This window comes from Lissotriton vulgaris, chromosome 1_1 (genome assembly GCF_964263255.1).
Source record: "Lissotriton vulgaris chromosome 1_1, aLisVul1.2, whole genome shotgun sequence".
Taxonomy (NCBI): Eukaryota; Metazoa; Chordata; class Amphibia; order Caudata; family Salamandridae; genus Lissotriton; species Lissotriton vulgaris.
In genome coordinates, this window is record NC_141685.1 from 817,068,563 (window position 1) to 817,085,048 (window position 16,486).

A 16,486-nucleotide genomic window follows, 5' to 3' on the forward strand; every position below is an offset into this window, starting at 1 on the left:
ATCTATTTTCTAACATTAAACTATGTAAACTTTCAAACATTATATTGATTTTCAGTATACTCCTTCAAATGGCTTTTTTGCCTGGTACCTACACCAAACGCTACTGATTTTCAGAGACACTTGAGATATATTGTATTTCATTTTTAACAGTAGTGTGACCAGACATGAAATTAAGATTTAAACGTGCTAAATTGAAGGAGAATCCTTTTCTCCTTTTATCCTTTAAAGCGTAATGGTTTTACAAAGGAAGACAAGAAATGTTGCTTCCATATGCAAGGAGGGAGTTGGTTCCAGAGTCTGGATCCAAATAGAGAAATCCTGCAATCTGCTGTGCTTTGTATTTTCTGTGGGGGATTATTACTAACAGTTGATTAGACAACAAGGAAGTTGACGGCAGATCGTTTGCAATTTTTTGCACGAATTATTTATTGAAGAAATTTATAAACCAGTTTCATTATCTTGACAGTAACCCTGGCTTTCACGCTAAGCCAGTGGATGGATTTCCAACATGGGAGACAGGGCCTACGTTATGATTTTATAGAAAAGTCATGGCATTGTTTTGTGAGGGGAGAAATATTCATTTTTCCTTCTTGCCATCCTTTGCCCCAGGGGTATTCTTTCAGCTGAGTGGCAGATGACATCTACCGCTGGCTCATGGAGCTGCCCTCAATGCTTGACCGCTCGTGACTGAGATAGGGCACTGACTCACTAGCAGCCCTTTGTTGACATGGAAAGAGCCACAGGTCAAGGCAGTCTGAAATATTGGGTGGACTAGAAGGATCTGGTAGGCAGTAGCCTTTGCCAATCACTTTATCCTAGCATTCTCAATAACCCCCACACACTGTTTGCTAAGACTGTTGTCTCATAATCCCACAGATGGTCATTTTGCTTCTGTAAGGGTAGAGTGGCCTAAAGCAACCTTAGCTTGCCAGAAGGCATCTTGTTGATGCTATAGGAGGTGCCTAATAGATAAGCATTACTTTTTTCAATCGTTCATTGCAACCACCTACCGGTTTGCACGTTGAAGCCAGCGTCCTCTGCATGGTGGGCATCGTGATCAGAACCAGCGCTTCCTGGAAGATTTTCTTCCGGATGGTACTGCTGTCATAGTCATATTGCTGTCAACACAAACACCCAGGCAAGTCAGATTTGGGAAAGAAAGTAATGTTAGAGGAAACGTTACATCAAAACAAAATATGAATACCAATGAACTGTAGACTGTGGAGTTGTATTTTAATACATCTACAATTCATGCGGATATATTTGCCATAGGCAATATTAATCCAACCGATAAAACTAGTATCAGAACCAACATTTTAGAACCTGTTTCAATGGATAGCCCATGACAGGAACATCACAACGCTCAAACTAACATAAACAAGAGTGCCTACAAATATTTTAAAAATACAAATAGAAAAAAAAGTAACTGAATATCAAGGCAAAAAAAAACCTAAAATCCGTTACCTATCCATAATATGCCTTTTATTCTCAAGTATGAAATTAGAGGAAATGTCTGTGTTTGTTTTGCACTGGAGGGTCAATAGCCCTTACTGTAAAGAAAAGAAATCCAAGTACGGAGCTCCCAGTTTTAGGACTGTCAGGAGCACTGGAATCTTGTAGGGCTCCAGTGAGTGACATACATTGACCAAGGCCTCGAACAAACCTTGAAGTTGATGAAGTCAATTGGTGAGGTGATATCAAATCCTGTAAAAGCTCTCCTCGTGTTGGCCAACTGCTCCTCATCCTCCCTCTGCAAACCCACCAGATGATGTGCTGCCTGTTTCAAAGTGGAGCTGCTGAGTAAGCTTTTATTTTGATAGTTACCCCTAGTATTTTGAGGTTTTAGGTTCTTCACTCATGGGAACACACTCATGCTTTTATAAAGTAAATATAGTAGGTAAAAGTTGCTTTTAACTACAGAGTTAGTAAACATCACTCTAAGTTTCTTGATTTTGCAGAAATGAGCTCTGGGATAAGGTCCTGATGTAAAGGGGAAAGGACATTGATCTTCTTCCTAGGCTTTGATTCTATCTGGAATAGAAGTCTATTCTCAGCCCCTAGAGCTCACTATCAATATTGGAGCAGAGGTGTCTCAGGTGTAAAAGAGGTACATGTGACTGCCCATTGTGCCACAGCATAATGTGACAGCGATAGACGATGCACCCTCAAAAATGGATTATCACCCACTCTAGCTGGAAAACTCCATGAGTCCTCTTGGCAGCAGTGGTGGAAAGGAATGCCACCTCGTCCACACTGAAACTCTGCTACTTTCAGAGGTCAATTTCTCCCAACCCTTATCCACCCTGAGGTCTAAGCAGAAGGTCCTCTAATTTCCACACACTATATTGGACTCTAGGCTAGCCTCCCACAACACTTCTTCTCGTATGACCCCTTGTTCTAGAGTCGCAACATTGCTGGAATAAACGTGTTTTGGTGCCACAAAGACGTCCATCCTTTATGCTAATTTAAACCAACATTTTAAAGCAGCACCTAAAACATGACTGGTAAAAATGGCCGAAAACACAGATACTTTCATGAGCAGTACATTTCCAAGTTACCTTCAGAACACGCAGCTTCACTTTCTCAATGGCAGTTGACATTTTCTGCGGGTCTCCTTTGCTGGCGTGAGAGAGGAGTTGATTGAATGTGTACACTGCATTTTCCATGAGCTGAGGAGGTTAGAAGACATATAGAAACTGTGATATCCTGTGCCACCACAAGACCCCTAGATGTAAAAATAACAATATTACCGTTGTCTGATGTATACTGCACTGCGATGGGTACTTACCACTGCTTTAACACCTAGGGTCTGCTTATGACAGAACAGTTAGTGGTGAAAACAAGCATATCCTACTCCCACCAAGGCTGCAACAGCCATCGGTGGGGTGGCCGGGAGGCCTTCCGAACACAAAACCGCACAGTTGAACTTCGACATAAGAAGGGGCCTGCAAGGGAAGAGCCAATACATCGCCTTGGGGGGCATAGCACCGACCTCATACCACACAGCGTCACGCCATAGGAAGCTCAGAACCAGCGGCACTTGAGGTGGGTGCCCGGCGGACCTGCATGGTGCTATTGGCCCCCGCAGTGAGTCGCCCCTCTCCCCCGTGACGGCGCTGGGCCTCGAGGCACACGGGGGAGAACATAACTTGGAGGTGCAGGCCCGAGATGGCGGAAGGCGGCGTGTCAAGATTCCCTCCAACTCCCCCACCCCCACCCCCGGTGGTGTGAGGCCCGCCGCTGCTACAACACCCGTGGCACAACACCGGGGTCACCTCGTGAGCCGACGGTGGTGGACCGGCGGCCCCCTGGGATTGTTACCGGAGGTCCACCTGGAGCTGTGAGAGTGAGATGCAACGCCAATAACCCGCTGCGATAAGCCCTTGCACCAAGAACAGAGGACAACACACGGATACCAACTGGGCTCTGAAAGGACCGAACAGCAACACCATCCCCCACATGGTACCGCCTCTCCCTTGCGGCGGAGCCGGGCCTGGAGACAAGCGAGGGGAAGACACCGGGAATTGATCGGCCAATGATCCCCCTGTCAACGGATACAGCACCTTCATACGATGATGCCCCCATACTGAGGAAACGGAATCCGCGGCTAGTGGGGAACGGTGAAGCGGCCACATCTATCGGCGGCACGCCCGAGGGGATCTCCGTGCCTGGACCGGTGAACCCCTGCAGATTATAACAGAGGCTGCGCCGGGAGGTGACAGAGGGCCCTCCGTACACGCTTCTCAGAAGTAACGGGACAGCACCTGTGAGTTGGAATGGAGGCAAGACCGGGGGAGACGCTGAGTCGCCATAACGATCGCGGCTGACCACAGGCAAAGAGACCACTTTCCAGGGGAAACTACCATGGAGAACTGCTGGAAACAGTTGGCGGAGAACGCATTCACCATGGGACGCCCACGGGCGATCGGCACAGCGCAAAACTCGGGGCAACAGAGGGCGCCGCCCCCCGCCTATCACATCATGCCTCAGAGCGGGGAGCCTGCAGGATCGGATGCTATGTCATCCAAATTGGACAGAGTCTTAGCTGCAACTGTACACTCAAGAGTGACAATGGAGCACAACTTCGGAGAGCTGGCCACGGATCTAAATTTACTCCGGGACGACCACAGGAATTGGCAGGTAAGGTCAAGCTAGGAGAAACTACGATACAAACTCTGGAACCACAAGTGCGGCAACAGCAAGACTCCTTAAAAAACCTGCAGTCACGGGTGAAGATCCTAGAAAGCAGAACGGATGATCTGGGAGGTCACTCACGGAGAAGCAACATTTGTGTCATTAATCTACCGGAAGGAATAGAGGGGACCAATCCAATCAATTACATAAAGAGGTGGATCGCAACGTTTACGCCAGCAGAAGAACTGACCCCATTTTTCTCCATAAAGTAAGCCACAGCCAGGATCACCTCTGAGACCGTTTCTTCTAAAATTGCTCTATTACCAGAACAGGAACACTATCCTGCGAGCCGCAAGGAGGCAGGGGGCGATCCGAGTGGAAGACAAACAGGTTATGTTATTCCCGGACTACTCCAGGGCAGTACAGCAACAAAGGTCCACTTTTTTGGCGGTCAAGCGTACCCTGCGACAGAAGAATGTTCAATAAGCACTCTTGTTTCCAGCCCGCCTCAAGATAATACACAACAGAACGACACATTTTTTCTCGGATCCAGCAGCGGCCAGTGACTGGGTCGAACAACATCTGACAGCCGGGGCCAAACACCGAAAGACACCAAACAATCGACCGGAGGGCCGTTGACGGCGACAGCAGAAGAAAGTCACACTTACCCAGCTACACCCACGCTCGGATTTCTCTAACAAGAACTCTCCGGATCTGGCACAAATTATCCCAGAGAGCCGCAGAGCACTACAGGCAGCTGCAGAGGTAGGGTTCCCGGGAGACAGCTCAGATGGCGAGGGGGGACCGCACATATTCACATCAGAAGAAGAGGGCAGCGATGGAAACACCCTAGGAGATGGCTCAATGACTCTGCCAATAGTAACCCCACAGACGGCAGACACTTTGATCTAACTTTGCTCCGACACTCTCAACCCGACACATAAAACCCAGACACTAGATGGCCTCTGACACCAACACGCCCTCCTGCTCGAGGGGAAGCTGCTGATCATGGATGGAATGGCTAATCCTGAGCCCGGCGAAACAGACAAACATTCTTAGCATCAGACTATGCAGCATGGCTCGGGTCGACTGGGCTGCGGTAGGGCACCAGCTTGATATAGTCAACGAACAGGCGGCTGCAGTGACGGCAGCTAGTGGAGGCCAAGGACCACATCCCCCACATAACGAACTAAAGTTCGCACATGTTGTGCAGTTTGGGCGTATCGCTCCGAGGTATAGGTCCTCATAGTTGGGATGGTTTCCTGTTAAGTTACCTTACTCCTCCCCAGTTATATATCCCTGTCACATTCCCAGGGGAACGAACACATAATCCGCAGAATGGTGATATGACCGACAGAAGCAGTCACTCGGGCGGGGAGAGGACACGAGAGGGACAAGAGGTGACATACTCTGTAGGACGCCACCCAGACAGCAAGGACCAGGATAGGCATGCTCCATAACACAGACCTGAAAGTGGTAACATTAAACAACAGAGGCATGCTCACTGCAGCCAAACGATATGCGATATATGCATATATGAAACGACAGCAAGCCCATGTAGTGTTCCTCCAGGAGACACATCTGACAGGGATAGAGGTGGAGCGCCTACGGAAGAAGTGGCGAGGTGTCATCTGTGCTACAACATACTCTGCATTTGCTAGGGGCGCCCTAATCTGGATCAGGCCTGGGATCCCCTTTAAATAGTAATCCAGGGCGATAGATAAAGAGGGTTGATGCTCTTTGCTAGCGGGTCATTTTGAGGGTAAAGAAATATTGATAGGAAGCATTTATGCCCCTAACGTAGAACAGGAACAGTACTGGGCCCGCCTTACAAGGGTATTAGCACAATACACAACAATGACGTGGTTACTGGGAGGGGACTCCAATTGCACCCTCGACATCAGCTTAGACAGGTCCCACCCCCCACCGCCGTATTCACCTCCACCGAAACAGATAGAGCATTTTAAACAATGGGTTACCCAAAGGACATTGGCAGATGCATGGAGAGAGAAGAACCCAAACACTAGGTTATACACATTTTACTCCGTCCCACATAACCTCAGGGTATGTCTCGATAGATGCCTCTGCACCACAACCTTACTCCCCCAAATACAGCACACTGATTACCTAGACAAAATACTGTCCGACCATGATGCACACACCGTGACCCTCAGATGGCGCCCACCGCATCCCCCGATACCCACATGGAAGTTACCTAGGGAATGCCTCACGGCCCAGGTATTCTGTAACACACATGGCGAACACATCCAGGAATATTTTACACTAAACGCACATACAGCAAGTTCCAGATCCGTTGAATGGGATGCATTTAAAGTCAAAGCAAGGGGTCACTGTATACAACACATACTAGGGGTGAGACAAGTACTGGAACGAACACTACAAACAGCAGAAACAAACCTGGCGGACCTCATGAAACAGCTAGACAGAGGGGACGCGTCTCCCGAACAAGTAGTGACAGCAAAAACGGTTTATGCGGAAACCATGGGGGACCACCGTAAATACAACTTTAGAGCATACGCTGCCCGAGTACATCGAGAGGGAAATAGGTCGGGCGCACTACTTGCCTGGCTAGCAAAGCCAGACACGGACATGCCACCCATTACGACTTTGCAGGCTAAGACGGGAGCCCTTCGACAATCACAGGTAGATATACTGCGCATATTTCACGATTACTACACAGACATCTATCGAGCCCGACCGCAACCATCCCACTTGGCGCTAACCCTTTTTTTTCAATCCATGCCCCTACTCAGCATTCCACCGGCGGATGGAAAGGCACTAGATACAAAGATAAAATCCCTGGACGTTACCCACGCAATCGGAGCACTGGCGCGGCGTTAAGCACCGAGAATGGACGGCTTCCCCCTTGAATATTATGCTACCTTTCAGAGGCAGGTATCCCCCACACCTAGTGTCCATGTATGACGATGCATTAAAGCGAAGCGAACTCCCCAGCTCACTCAGGGAATCTACCCTGGTAATTTTCCTTAAACCGAATAGGGATCCCACGCTCCCCTCGTCATACAGGCCAATTACGTTACTTAACGCAGATTGCAAGATTTTAGGGAAAATACTAGCGGATAGGTATATTCAGGTTCTCCCACAACTGATCCACCCAAACCAAAATGGCTTTCTCCCCAGGAGAAACGTGTTGCAAAATATACGTCGGCTAATTCACATACAAGACAGAGCATGGGATCACTTCCCTCACGCAGCTTGCCTAATCCTAGACCTTGAAAAGGCCTTCGATACCCTCTTATGGCCATATCTCTTCGCAACCCTCCGTAAGGGGCATGTTGACCCGACCCTACTGGCGTATATGCAACTCCTTTACAAAGGCCTCACCACCAGGGTAAGAGTAGGAAAGTACATCTCAAATCCACGTCAAGTGGAACGGGGGACGAGACAGGGATGCCCCTTGTCCCCCCTGCTTTTCGCGTTCGCAGTGGAACCTCTGACCATTCGATTAAGACAGGAGGGAGACGATTGGGGTATTCCGATAACGGGCACGGTCCACTGCGTATCATTGTACGCTGACTATCTCCTAATCTATGTGCGGGACATTACAAGGGATCTCACACCAATATGGACAATACTGCAGAACTTTGCAGAGGTCTCCGGACTCAGAGTCAATTGGGAAAAATCAATGATTTTTCCTCTCAGTCCTCACCTGGCTCCCTTGGAGATCCGCATAGGACCTCAGACACTTGGTTGGAGTGCTGTGGCACCCCGCTATCTGGGAGTGAGACTGTATCAATCCCCTGAAGAACTCTACGAGGGGAACCATCGCAAAATATTGGCAGGGCTTCAAGCAGCAGTTACCTTTTGGAAGATTCTACCCTTGGCCCCCATAGGGCGTGTAGCCCTAGCAAAAATGATAATGGTACCCAGACTACTCTACTCCTTTACAAATCTTCCGGTGATACCCCCTTGCTCCTTTTTCCAGGAACTTGACACACTACTCACAACATTAATATGGGGAGGAGGTAGACACAGAGTGGCCAAACGGACCCTATATTTACCGACAACACAGGGGGGATTGGGGGCCCCCTCCTTCGAAGCGTATTTCCTAGCGGCGCAGATCCAGTGGTTGTCCCATTGGACAGCGGAACGCCACATGGAGGAGACATACACTAATGATGGTCAGGTGCCCCTCCTGGCTATTCGGCGGCTATTGATGCCGGGTACCTGGCCGAAGTGCACATACCCTCTACAGGTAGTGATCGCCCGCAAATGCATGATGCGCATACACCGTATGTCAAAGGGCCAGCCGTTTTACTCCCTACTACTCCCACTAGTGGGATTCCACAGAAAGAGAATTATTTCACATCCGGAACCCTCCGGATATGGACAGAAAGCGAGGGGACAGAGGTGGAGGCGCTGTTCAAGGGAGGGCAGTTGAAGACATATGACCAACTGCAAAATGAGTATGGCCTCCCCCCAGGACAATTCCTAGTGCATAGACGGTTGATAGACAGTGTACGACAATGCTGGGATCTCACTGACGGAGAACCACCGACGCACCCAGTGCTCCACACAATCCTACGTATGGGCAGGGGCAGGCATCTAGTCACATGGCACTATAAAGCGATAAGGGAAATGATTTCTACCCCATTATTAACCCTCCGCCAACGATGGGAAGATGAGATAGGACGCGTGCTTAAATTATCAGGAATGGGAGAAGGCCTTAGAGTACCCAAAGAAGGTGTCACGAAATGCACGGTTCAAAAACATCCAATTCAACATATTACACCGCGCATATTTAACACCTCACAAACTCCACCGTTTCTACCCTGACACAGTTTTTACGTGCCCCAGGTGCCAAATACCCGCAGTAAACTTCAAACACATGTTTTGGGACTGTCCCGTAATCCAAATATACTGGGGTGAGGTACATCGGGCTCTGGAGGTGACAGTCCACCTCCAACACATTGACACATGGGAGGGGAGTGCCTTGGGGATCTTCCGCATGTGGAAGACAGAAAATGTGCAAGGCAGGTTCGCATCCTTAGCCCTACTCCTAGCAAAACGGGGAATAGCCATGTACTGGAGAGCACCAGCGGGACCCCCAGAGGCAGCCTGGACAGGTGCAGTTAAAAATGGGGGGCAGCGGAGGAGGCAACACTGAGGGAGGAGGAGGTGAAGGGGACACAAAAACATCCCATATCGATGGAATGGGCGCAGCTACTGTTCAAATTCACACGGGAGACAACGCATGACATCTCACCCGGGACCACCCCATCCCAGTCCCAGACTCCACCCTTGTCCCCGTCAACTCAAGCAAATACTATAACGCAATAACGGTGTCAAATGGAAGACCGTGCATATACTAGAGTTCCACCCAACTGGAGCACCGGCAGCCGGTGAGGAATACTGCCTCCCTCTTAAGCCCCTCTCCCCCCGACTCAGAAACCACAAACATCTCACAGGTGAACTGGTAACCACCATACAATACTTACCTTTAGCGGACCCCTGGGCCCCCCACCAAAACCCCCCTCTACCCCTCCCCTGCAGTTCATAGGTTCATAGTTACCCCCGAATACCAGAGAGCAGGCTCCTGTATCCTAGGAGCGCCCACAATGACATTAAACACTGAGGTACATCAGAGTAGAGTGGGGGGCATCACGTCCACCAGCACCCTACGGAAACCCACATATAGGTGCACCTGACATTGATCAGTATCTCACACCTTATGCCAGATTATTAGAGGGGTAATAGCCACACACAAGATGTTGTTCTTACCTGAACTATAGAATGTTTACTTTGTTGGATGCTCCACAATGTGTTTATGTTGTGTGAAAACTTGAGCGAACGTGACTTAAAGTCTAACTGGCAAATATACGATGATGTACCATGTAATAAAAACAAAACGATAAAACTCTCAAAAAAGAAATTGTAAACTAAAAACAATCCTACTCCCACCAAGTATTAAACTATTCCCAGAGGTAAAATACTTGTATAACGTCTTAACGTGCACACAAACCTATTGTTTTCAGGAAGGATGCTGGGCTCATACAACTCCTATGGGGGAACCAGTTGATGGAAACAAGAATACGGACTGATTTGCTCATACAAGATCAGCATTTTATAAAATCTTTTTCTCATTTATATAGCACTTAAATCTACCCTGAGATCAACACCGAGCTTTAAAAAAATGTAGTTCCAAAGAGGAAGGATGTGCCATGACAGCAAGTAGAAATAGAGGATGGTCTTCTGTACTGTGAAAGATTCACTAAGCGATTGGTCTGCTAGAGGCCACGTGCAGTGAGACGCAAGCTGCAAGCCTCATTAATATTAATGCAGCGCAATGGTCTTTGTCCCTCTTTGGGCACAGCAGTGATTGCTGAAAAGGAGACCTGTGCGGGGAGCAGACCTACATATCTGACATTATATACTTGTCGAAGAGTTGTTGCCTGCATCCTCACTGACCACAGACTTTACTGGTTTACAGCAGAAAGCACACGACAAAAAGCAAGATATCACATCCCTTCCCTCCCATACAGCAGCTAACGTGAAGAAAAAGCAAGACACCACTCACCTTCCTCCTTTACTGCAGCAGACACAGGAGGAAAAAGAAAAATATCACAAACCTTCTTTCTTTAGAGTAGCAGTAGTCAGACACCCGAGGGAAATGCAAGGCACAACAGACCTTTCTAATTTACAGCAGCAAGAAGACACACAAGGGCAAGTAAAGGCACCACACACCTTACTCATTTGCAGCTACAGACAAACTAATTGGAGGACGATTAACCAAAATTTCAGGAGTAAAAGAAGTGAAATCAAGCATCGTCTAACCCCTGATGGCGTTACAGGTCCTTGCACACCAAGAGCACATCATACAGTTGGAGCACTCCTCGAAGACCAAATGTATGCCCTTTAACATAAAGAGGCCAAATAGGAGTAGAACAGTGGCGGACCCTCCACTAAGGGGAAGGAGCGTTGCCCCACTCCCCATTGAGCAGTGCAATTAAAAAAATAAATAATAACAGGAAGTTCATATAATTTTATTTTTCTGTGCCACTCAAACCATGTTAGGTGTGGGACGGAGCCGGGCTCCCTGCTGTCTGAGGCAGCAGGAGTGGTTTGCACTCCATAAGTGCGCATGATGGTTTGGCCGGCCCTGAGGGGACGGCCAAACAGTCTTGCTCACTCAGCATGTTCTCCACTGGGCTGTGTTGCACAGTCCTGTGGAGAACATGCAGCGTCATGATTGGCTGGGACAATCCAGGAGCCTGGGTGCTTCCGGTGCAACAGAAGGAGGACGGTGGAGAGACGTGCAGCGAGGAAGAGGGTACATTTATTTATTTTTTCTTTGTTGACAAATTCATGTAAATTTAAAACGACAAATAAATAAAATCAGGGTACTCCAGAGAACTCATCATATAGTCAGCCCCAGGAGTACTTGAAACTAAATAAAACATCTCCCAGGGTCATTGATGCTGGAACTTGGAAGACTTTGAGTGGCAACATTTGTTATGCAACTATGGGGGCTTTCCTCGGGCCTGCACAACTCTGGGAAACTCCCGACAAAGAGAAAAACACTTATGGCAGTGCCCATGCCCTTTTGGGGTGCCACCATAACCAATAGGCAGATATGATACCAAACGTAGCGGCTTAAGGGGTGCAGCCTCTGGTCCTCTGGGCACAGCTAAAGCTGGTGGAAACATCATAGATGAGTGGCTTGCTACAATTAAAATACCTCTGTCACCTATAGGATTCTTTTTATAGGTTTTGTTTCTTCTGGTGCTTTGCTCCACCACCAGGGGGCAGGAGCATGTAGACTTTCGGCTTCTAAGTTTCCAATGGCATTTTTCTGGGTGGTGTAAAGATGCTTTTCACAGCCCGTGAACATTTCTTGTTCTCTCCCTTTCTGTACTCCCCAATTACTCAGGTTCCTGGCCACCTGGTTGGTGCCTTTGTGAACAGCAAAAGTCTAGGATGACCACTCCCAGGCATTTACAGAATTAGTCCACAGATGTCCAAGGCAAACCCTACCTTCCGGATCTCTAGTAAGCCCACTCTCCAATGTCCTCAAGAGGGAGGCCTGGGAGCTAGAGTAATTAGCTCTGGAGTCAAGAGTCAACAATAGCCCAAAGCTACAAGTCCAGGGTGAGTACCTCCATTCCAAATAGGGATTCTTCCACACAGTGAGTTCATCCTTTTCTCTTCTCTGGTTCATCCGCTTCTAAAAGGATTCTTACTTGTGCAAAGTTTTGAGATGGACAGTTCTAGAATGTTGCCCTATTCAATCCAGAGATGCCACATCTCCCCTCCACCCCCTTAGTACACTTCTAGGGAGAAGCCCTTCCACTGTTCAATCCCCCTGCAGAGCATTCTGGGAACTTTCAAAATGGCTGTCGAAAACAAGATTGTATAAAAGACTCCTCTCAGTCAGATCTAGTTTCTTGCTGCCACGACTTCAAAGGAAACCCCTGGGGTGACTAGAGCCAGAAGTGTGCTTGCCCTGTCTTTGTCTAATAAAAGAACATCCTACCAGTGCTAGTCAGAGAGAGGAAGGTAAAACTTTGGATATGTCTCTCCTATTTCTCTCCCAGAGGAGAGATATTTCTATCAAAGTAACCTATTGTCCATGTTCAGGGGAAGACTTTGAACTGCCAGCTGGCCAGCAGAATAAATAAATCAAAACTTGAATCCCAGTAAAGTTTTCATAGTTAAATGTTTCCGATTTTTAAAGTTCATAAACAAACGCATATAGGACAAGACAGACTCTTAATAAGCAATTTAAGACCCATCAGAATATAAGAATTGCCAAATCAATGGCTTTCCTATGCCATGTCAATCAAAAGTTACATCTTAGGCGCATTGTACGGACGGTGTAAAAAGAGATTAACTGCTACAGATTCTACAATTCAGGAAAGAAGAAAGGGGGCATTTCATCATGGATCCCCAATTTAATTACAAGGTCTTAGCAGACCCTACAAATTTAATCTGGCTCCTAACTGGGACAGCTCGACCTGTGCACGGATACCAGGATGAGTTAGATAAGCAGTGCCTCATTCAGCCTCTGCACATGCTCACAGGCATTAGAACCCATAACCTGTGTAACTGCTCAGTGCTACTTATCCCAGCTGCAAACAACAGCTGACCTGTTAAAAGGTAGCCACTGGCAGGTACAGCTCAAGTCAATTTTACATAGAAACATACAGTGGGAGGGACTCCATTAAGGAGACTCACTGACAGCAGAGGTCTAGGAATCAGGAGGTTCAAAAGAAGAAAGAACATATTTTTTATCAGTCAAAATCCATATCCTCCAGAGATACAGAATTGTAACCCTGGGGTAGCAGTGATTACTACCCTGGTGACGCGTGATATCCTTGCACACACGAGGGAAAGGCAAGGGATCACACACCTTACTCTTTTACAGCGTCAGACACATGAGTAAAGGCGATAAATAGGCACCACACAAACACAGCACAGTACTATAAAACACAGGACATTTAAATGATCCTTGTGCGATTGAACGTGGACACCATCACAGCAATCCAAGGTCTAGCTAATTTTCATACCTTGACAAGAAATGGCTTCCTATCCAGACATGGGGCCCTGAAGCACAGAGGTACCTGGGAGGACAGGGGAGAACCTCGCACCATTAATTTCATGTCTGATTAACGTGTGGCTTCCAATCAATTAAGTCATCTGCCAATGTATTACCTGTTCTAACAATGGTCATGTGGATTTAATTTGCTGAGATCCACTCACTTATGTCTGTGCACCTTAAATCAAAAACAGGGCAACCTTCCTGCGGCGAGTGAGCTGTAATCTGTGTTTAGCAAGAATGAGGCCCAGGCATGTCATGCAGTATTTCGTACATGTTCTCTTTGTTAGTTTAGGGTGGAGGTCCGGTATATAGTGGCACAAGTGGCACAAGTCCACTATGACCATCAGCCCATCCACCGACTGCAGGTGTGACCCTGCACAGCCTGATCATATGGATTAGGTCTGCCCTATTCTCCCTACATCTAGGACAGCTCCCCATTTCGTAATCCGGGTTTTGAGGTGAGGTAAGTTCTTTTTTATGATGTAAATCATATAAGATAAAATCTAGGGCTACTGCTTGCCTTTGTCATACATGCCAATAACCTTTTCTTCTGATTGTCAGTAAATTGGGCATGACTAATTCTCCCCAACTTTGAGCTCCCAAGGTGAGGGTGGGTTTAACTCTCACCAGCGCTTTGTATATTACGGCCGGAGGTCTACCACCACCACCTTGACACTATTATTTTCAGCATGTCTGTTTGCAGAGGTCTGCCATGAAACCCTGTTACATGTCTCCTACTCCCCATGACTATCTGGCAAATAACAGGAAGTGGCCAGCATGCACCTACATACTTGCTAATCGATTGTACACAGAGTGTCCTCACCACACGTGTCTCCCATCAAGGAATAGCTCCCCTCCAACTAACCAGCCACAAGAGGATTCTTTATACACCACTTTGGTGGCAACTGCAAGAAGGGCGTCTGTCATATAACAAATTTAGAGGTTTATGTGCCCAGTCATACTGGTTTTTCCCAGTGCCGCCCATTGCGGTGGATGCCTTTGTGCACCTAAGTTCTTGACATTCATCTACCCAGTCAGAGGCTGACAGAAGTGTGATTTCCCATTCTCGATGATCTTCAACTTCACTGGATAGAGAAACGTATATTTTAAACCTGCTTCCGTAGTCTTCCTATTACGCCTTCATAAGATTTCCTCTGCTGCTGCATTGTGCTAGTGTAGCCTGGAAAGATTTGGTTCATCTTGCCCTTAAACTGACCGTCTCGGCCAGTCCTGGGCAGTGTCTCCATTTCAGAGATGTAGATATCTGCATTCCAGGTTTTGATGGTGGTGCATGGGCTGTGTGTGCACAATCTATACATGTCTTGTGTACATTTTTATGGAAACAGTTCCACCAATGTTCCCTAAGAATATTAAAGAAAGCCCAGGGATCTGAGGCTGTTGCAGGAAGAGCTTTTCGATGAATCAACTAGCCTGGTTTTCGGCCATCTCGTGGTCTCCTGAAGGTTAATAATTGTATCACACGTGTCAGATAGGTAAGGGTCTCCACCCGGAAACATCATTAACAACGCGGTCAGTACACTGCAATGCTGTTACATCGCGGTCGTTACTACGACCGCATGTAACAACTCTATGCCATTACAACGCAAGTTGCGCTATATGGCGTGCTAACGTAAAAAATGATGTAGTTTACTATCCCAACACCTTCCCTACTGATAAGTGAACTGGAGTTGGAATAGTAAATTACACTTTTTTAATGTTAGCACGCCACCTAGCGCAAGTCGATGTAAAGACTTGAGTTGTAAAGGCATAGCGTGGTAACATGCAGTCGTTGTAACGACTGCGATGTAACCGCACGCATTGTAATAACACACGTTGTTACATCATACATCCGTCTCCACCACCTCCTCAGTTGTTTTCGTCCAGGCAGCAACTTTGCAAAGATCAGCCCTCATCAGGGTCCTCTCCACCGAAACAGAATCAATTTTGTGTTCCATGGTCGATTAGAGAGTTTTTACGGTCAACAGCAAATCAGGGGGTGTAGGTTTGTGAGGTGCATCCCTCACTTCTCCAAGCAGCACTGTTGGTTCAATTAGTGCCTACTGGCCAGCCGAGTGGTGCATGATCTTATTCTCTGCATTTGTCCTCTAGAATAGTGGAAAAAAAGCATTCAATGCATTGCCATCTAATCCGAAATAGTGAATTATGTGCCTTGGGAAAGATTTGTGGGAGAGGTCAGTTGATTTTTGGTCACTTCGCATAGATTTGAAGTAGGGGATAGCAATTGTTTTTTAGGTAATAGAGTGGCGCTTTCAATGTGAATTTGTAAGTGAATGATCACTATCATCAAAGAAGGGCATTTGGAACTTATTCATACCAACAACAGACTGCATAGGTATTAGTGTCAGAAAAAAAGCTAAGTGAGTTAAACATTCGCTGCTCGCCAGTATTGTGATATGTGTGTAATAAATATAAACAAAACCACATCAGCCTTCTATCCTCCTTTGGCAGGGGAACTGAGCACTACTAATATAGGTAACAGTAACACCTGTTACGTACCTCGTTTCAAATCGGCAGAAGCCATATATAACTACAATTAATATTATTGGTGCACAGGAGAGTGTGGATTGTGTACAAGGTGGCTAGAAGGGGGTTTGGAATGTGTGGAGAGTGACAGGTAGCTTAAAACACGTATGTCAACCATGACACTGTTGGCACTGTTGGGATTCCTGTGGGAGTGAGTTGTATTTAACATTTTGGACTCTTTTACTCTGTCAGGGCATGGCAGAGTTTACCATGGTCCTTATAGGTTTG

At 47.2% G+C, this 16,486-nt stretch overlaps 1 protein-coding gene across 1 annotated transcript in view; it reads right to left on the reverse strand.

Moving 5' to 3' along the window:
* The window catches only part of NIBAN1 (niban apoptosis regulator 1), a 393,109-nt gene that overhangs the window by 9,260 nt on the left and 367,363 nt on the right, over nt 1-16,486 (reverse strand). Inside the window, exons 11-12 of the mRNA XM_086957112.1 lie at nt 2,559-2,669; nt 1,011-1,118 (exon numbers count right to left, since the gene is read on the reverse strand). Of these exons, the coding sequence (XP_086813238.1) occupies nt 1,011-1,118; nt 2,559-2,669 (219 nt within the window). The remainder of the gene's footprint in view (nt 1-1,010; nt 1,119-2,558; nt 2,670-16,486) is intronic.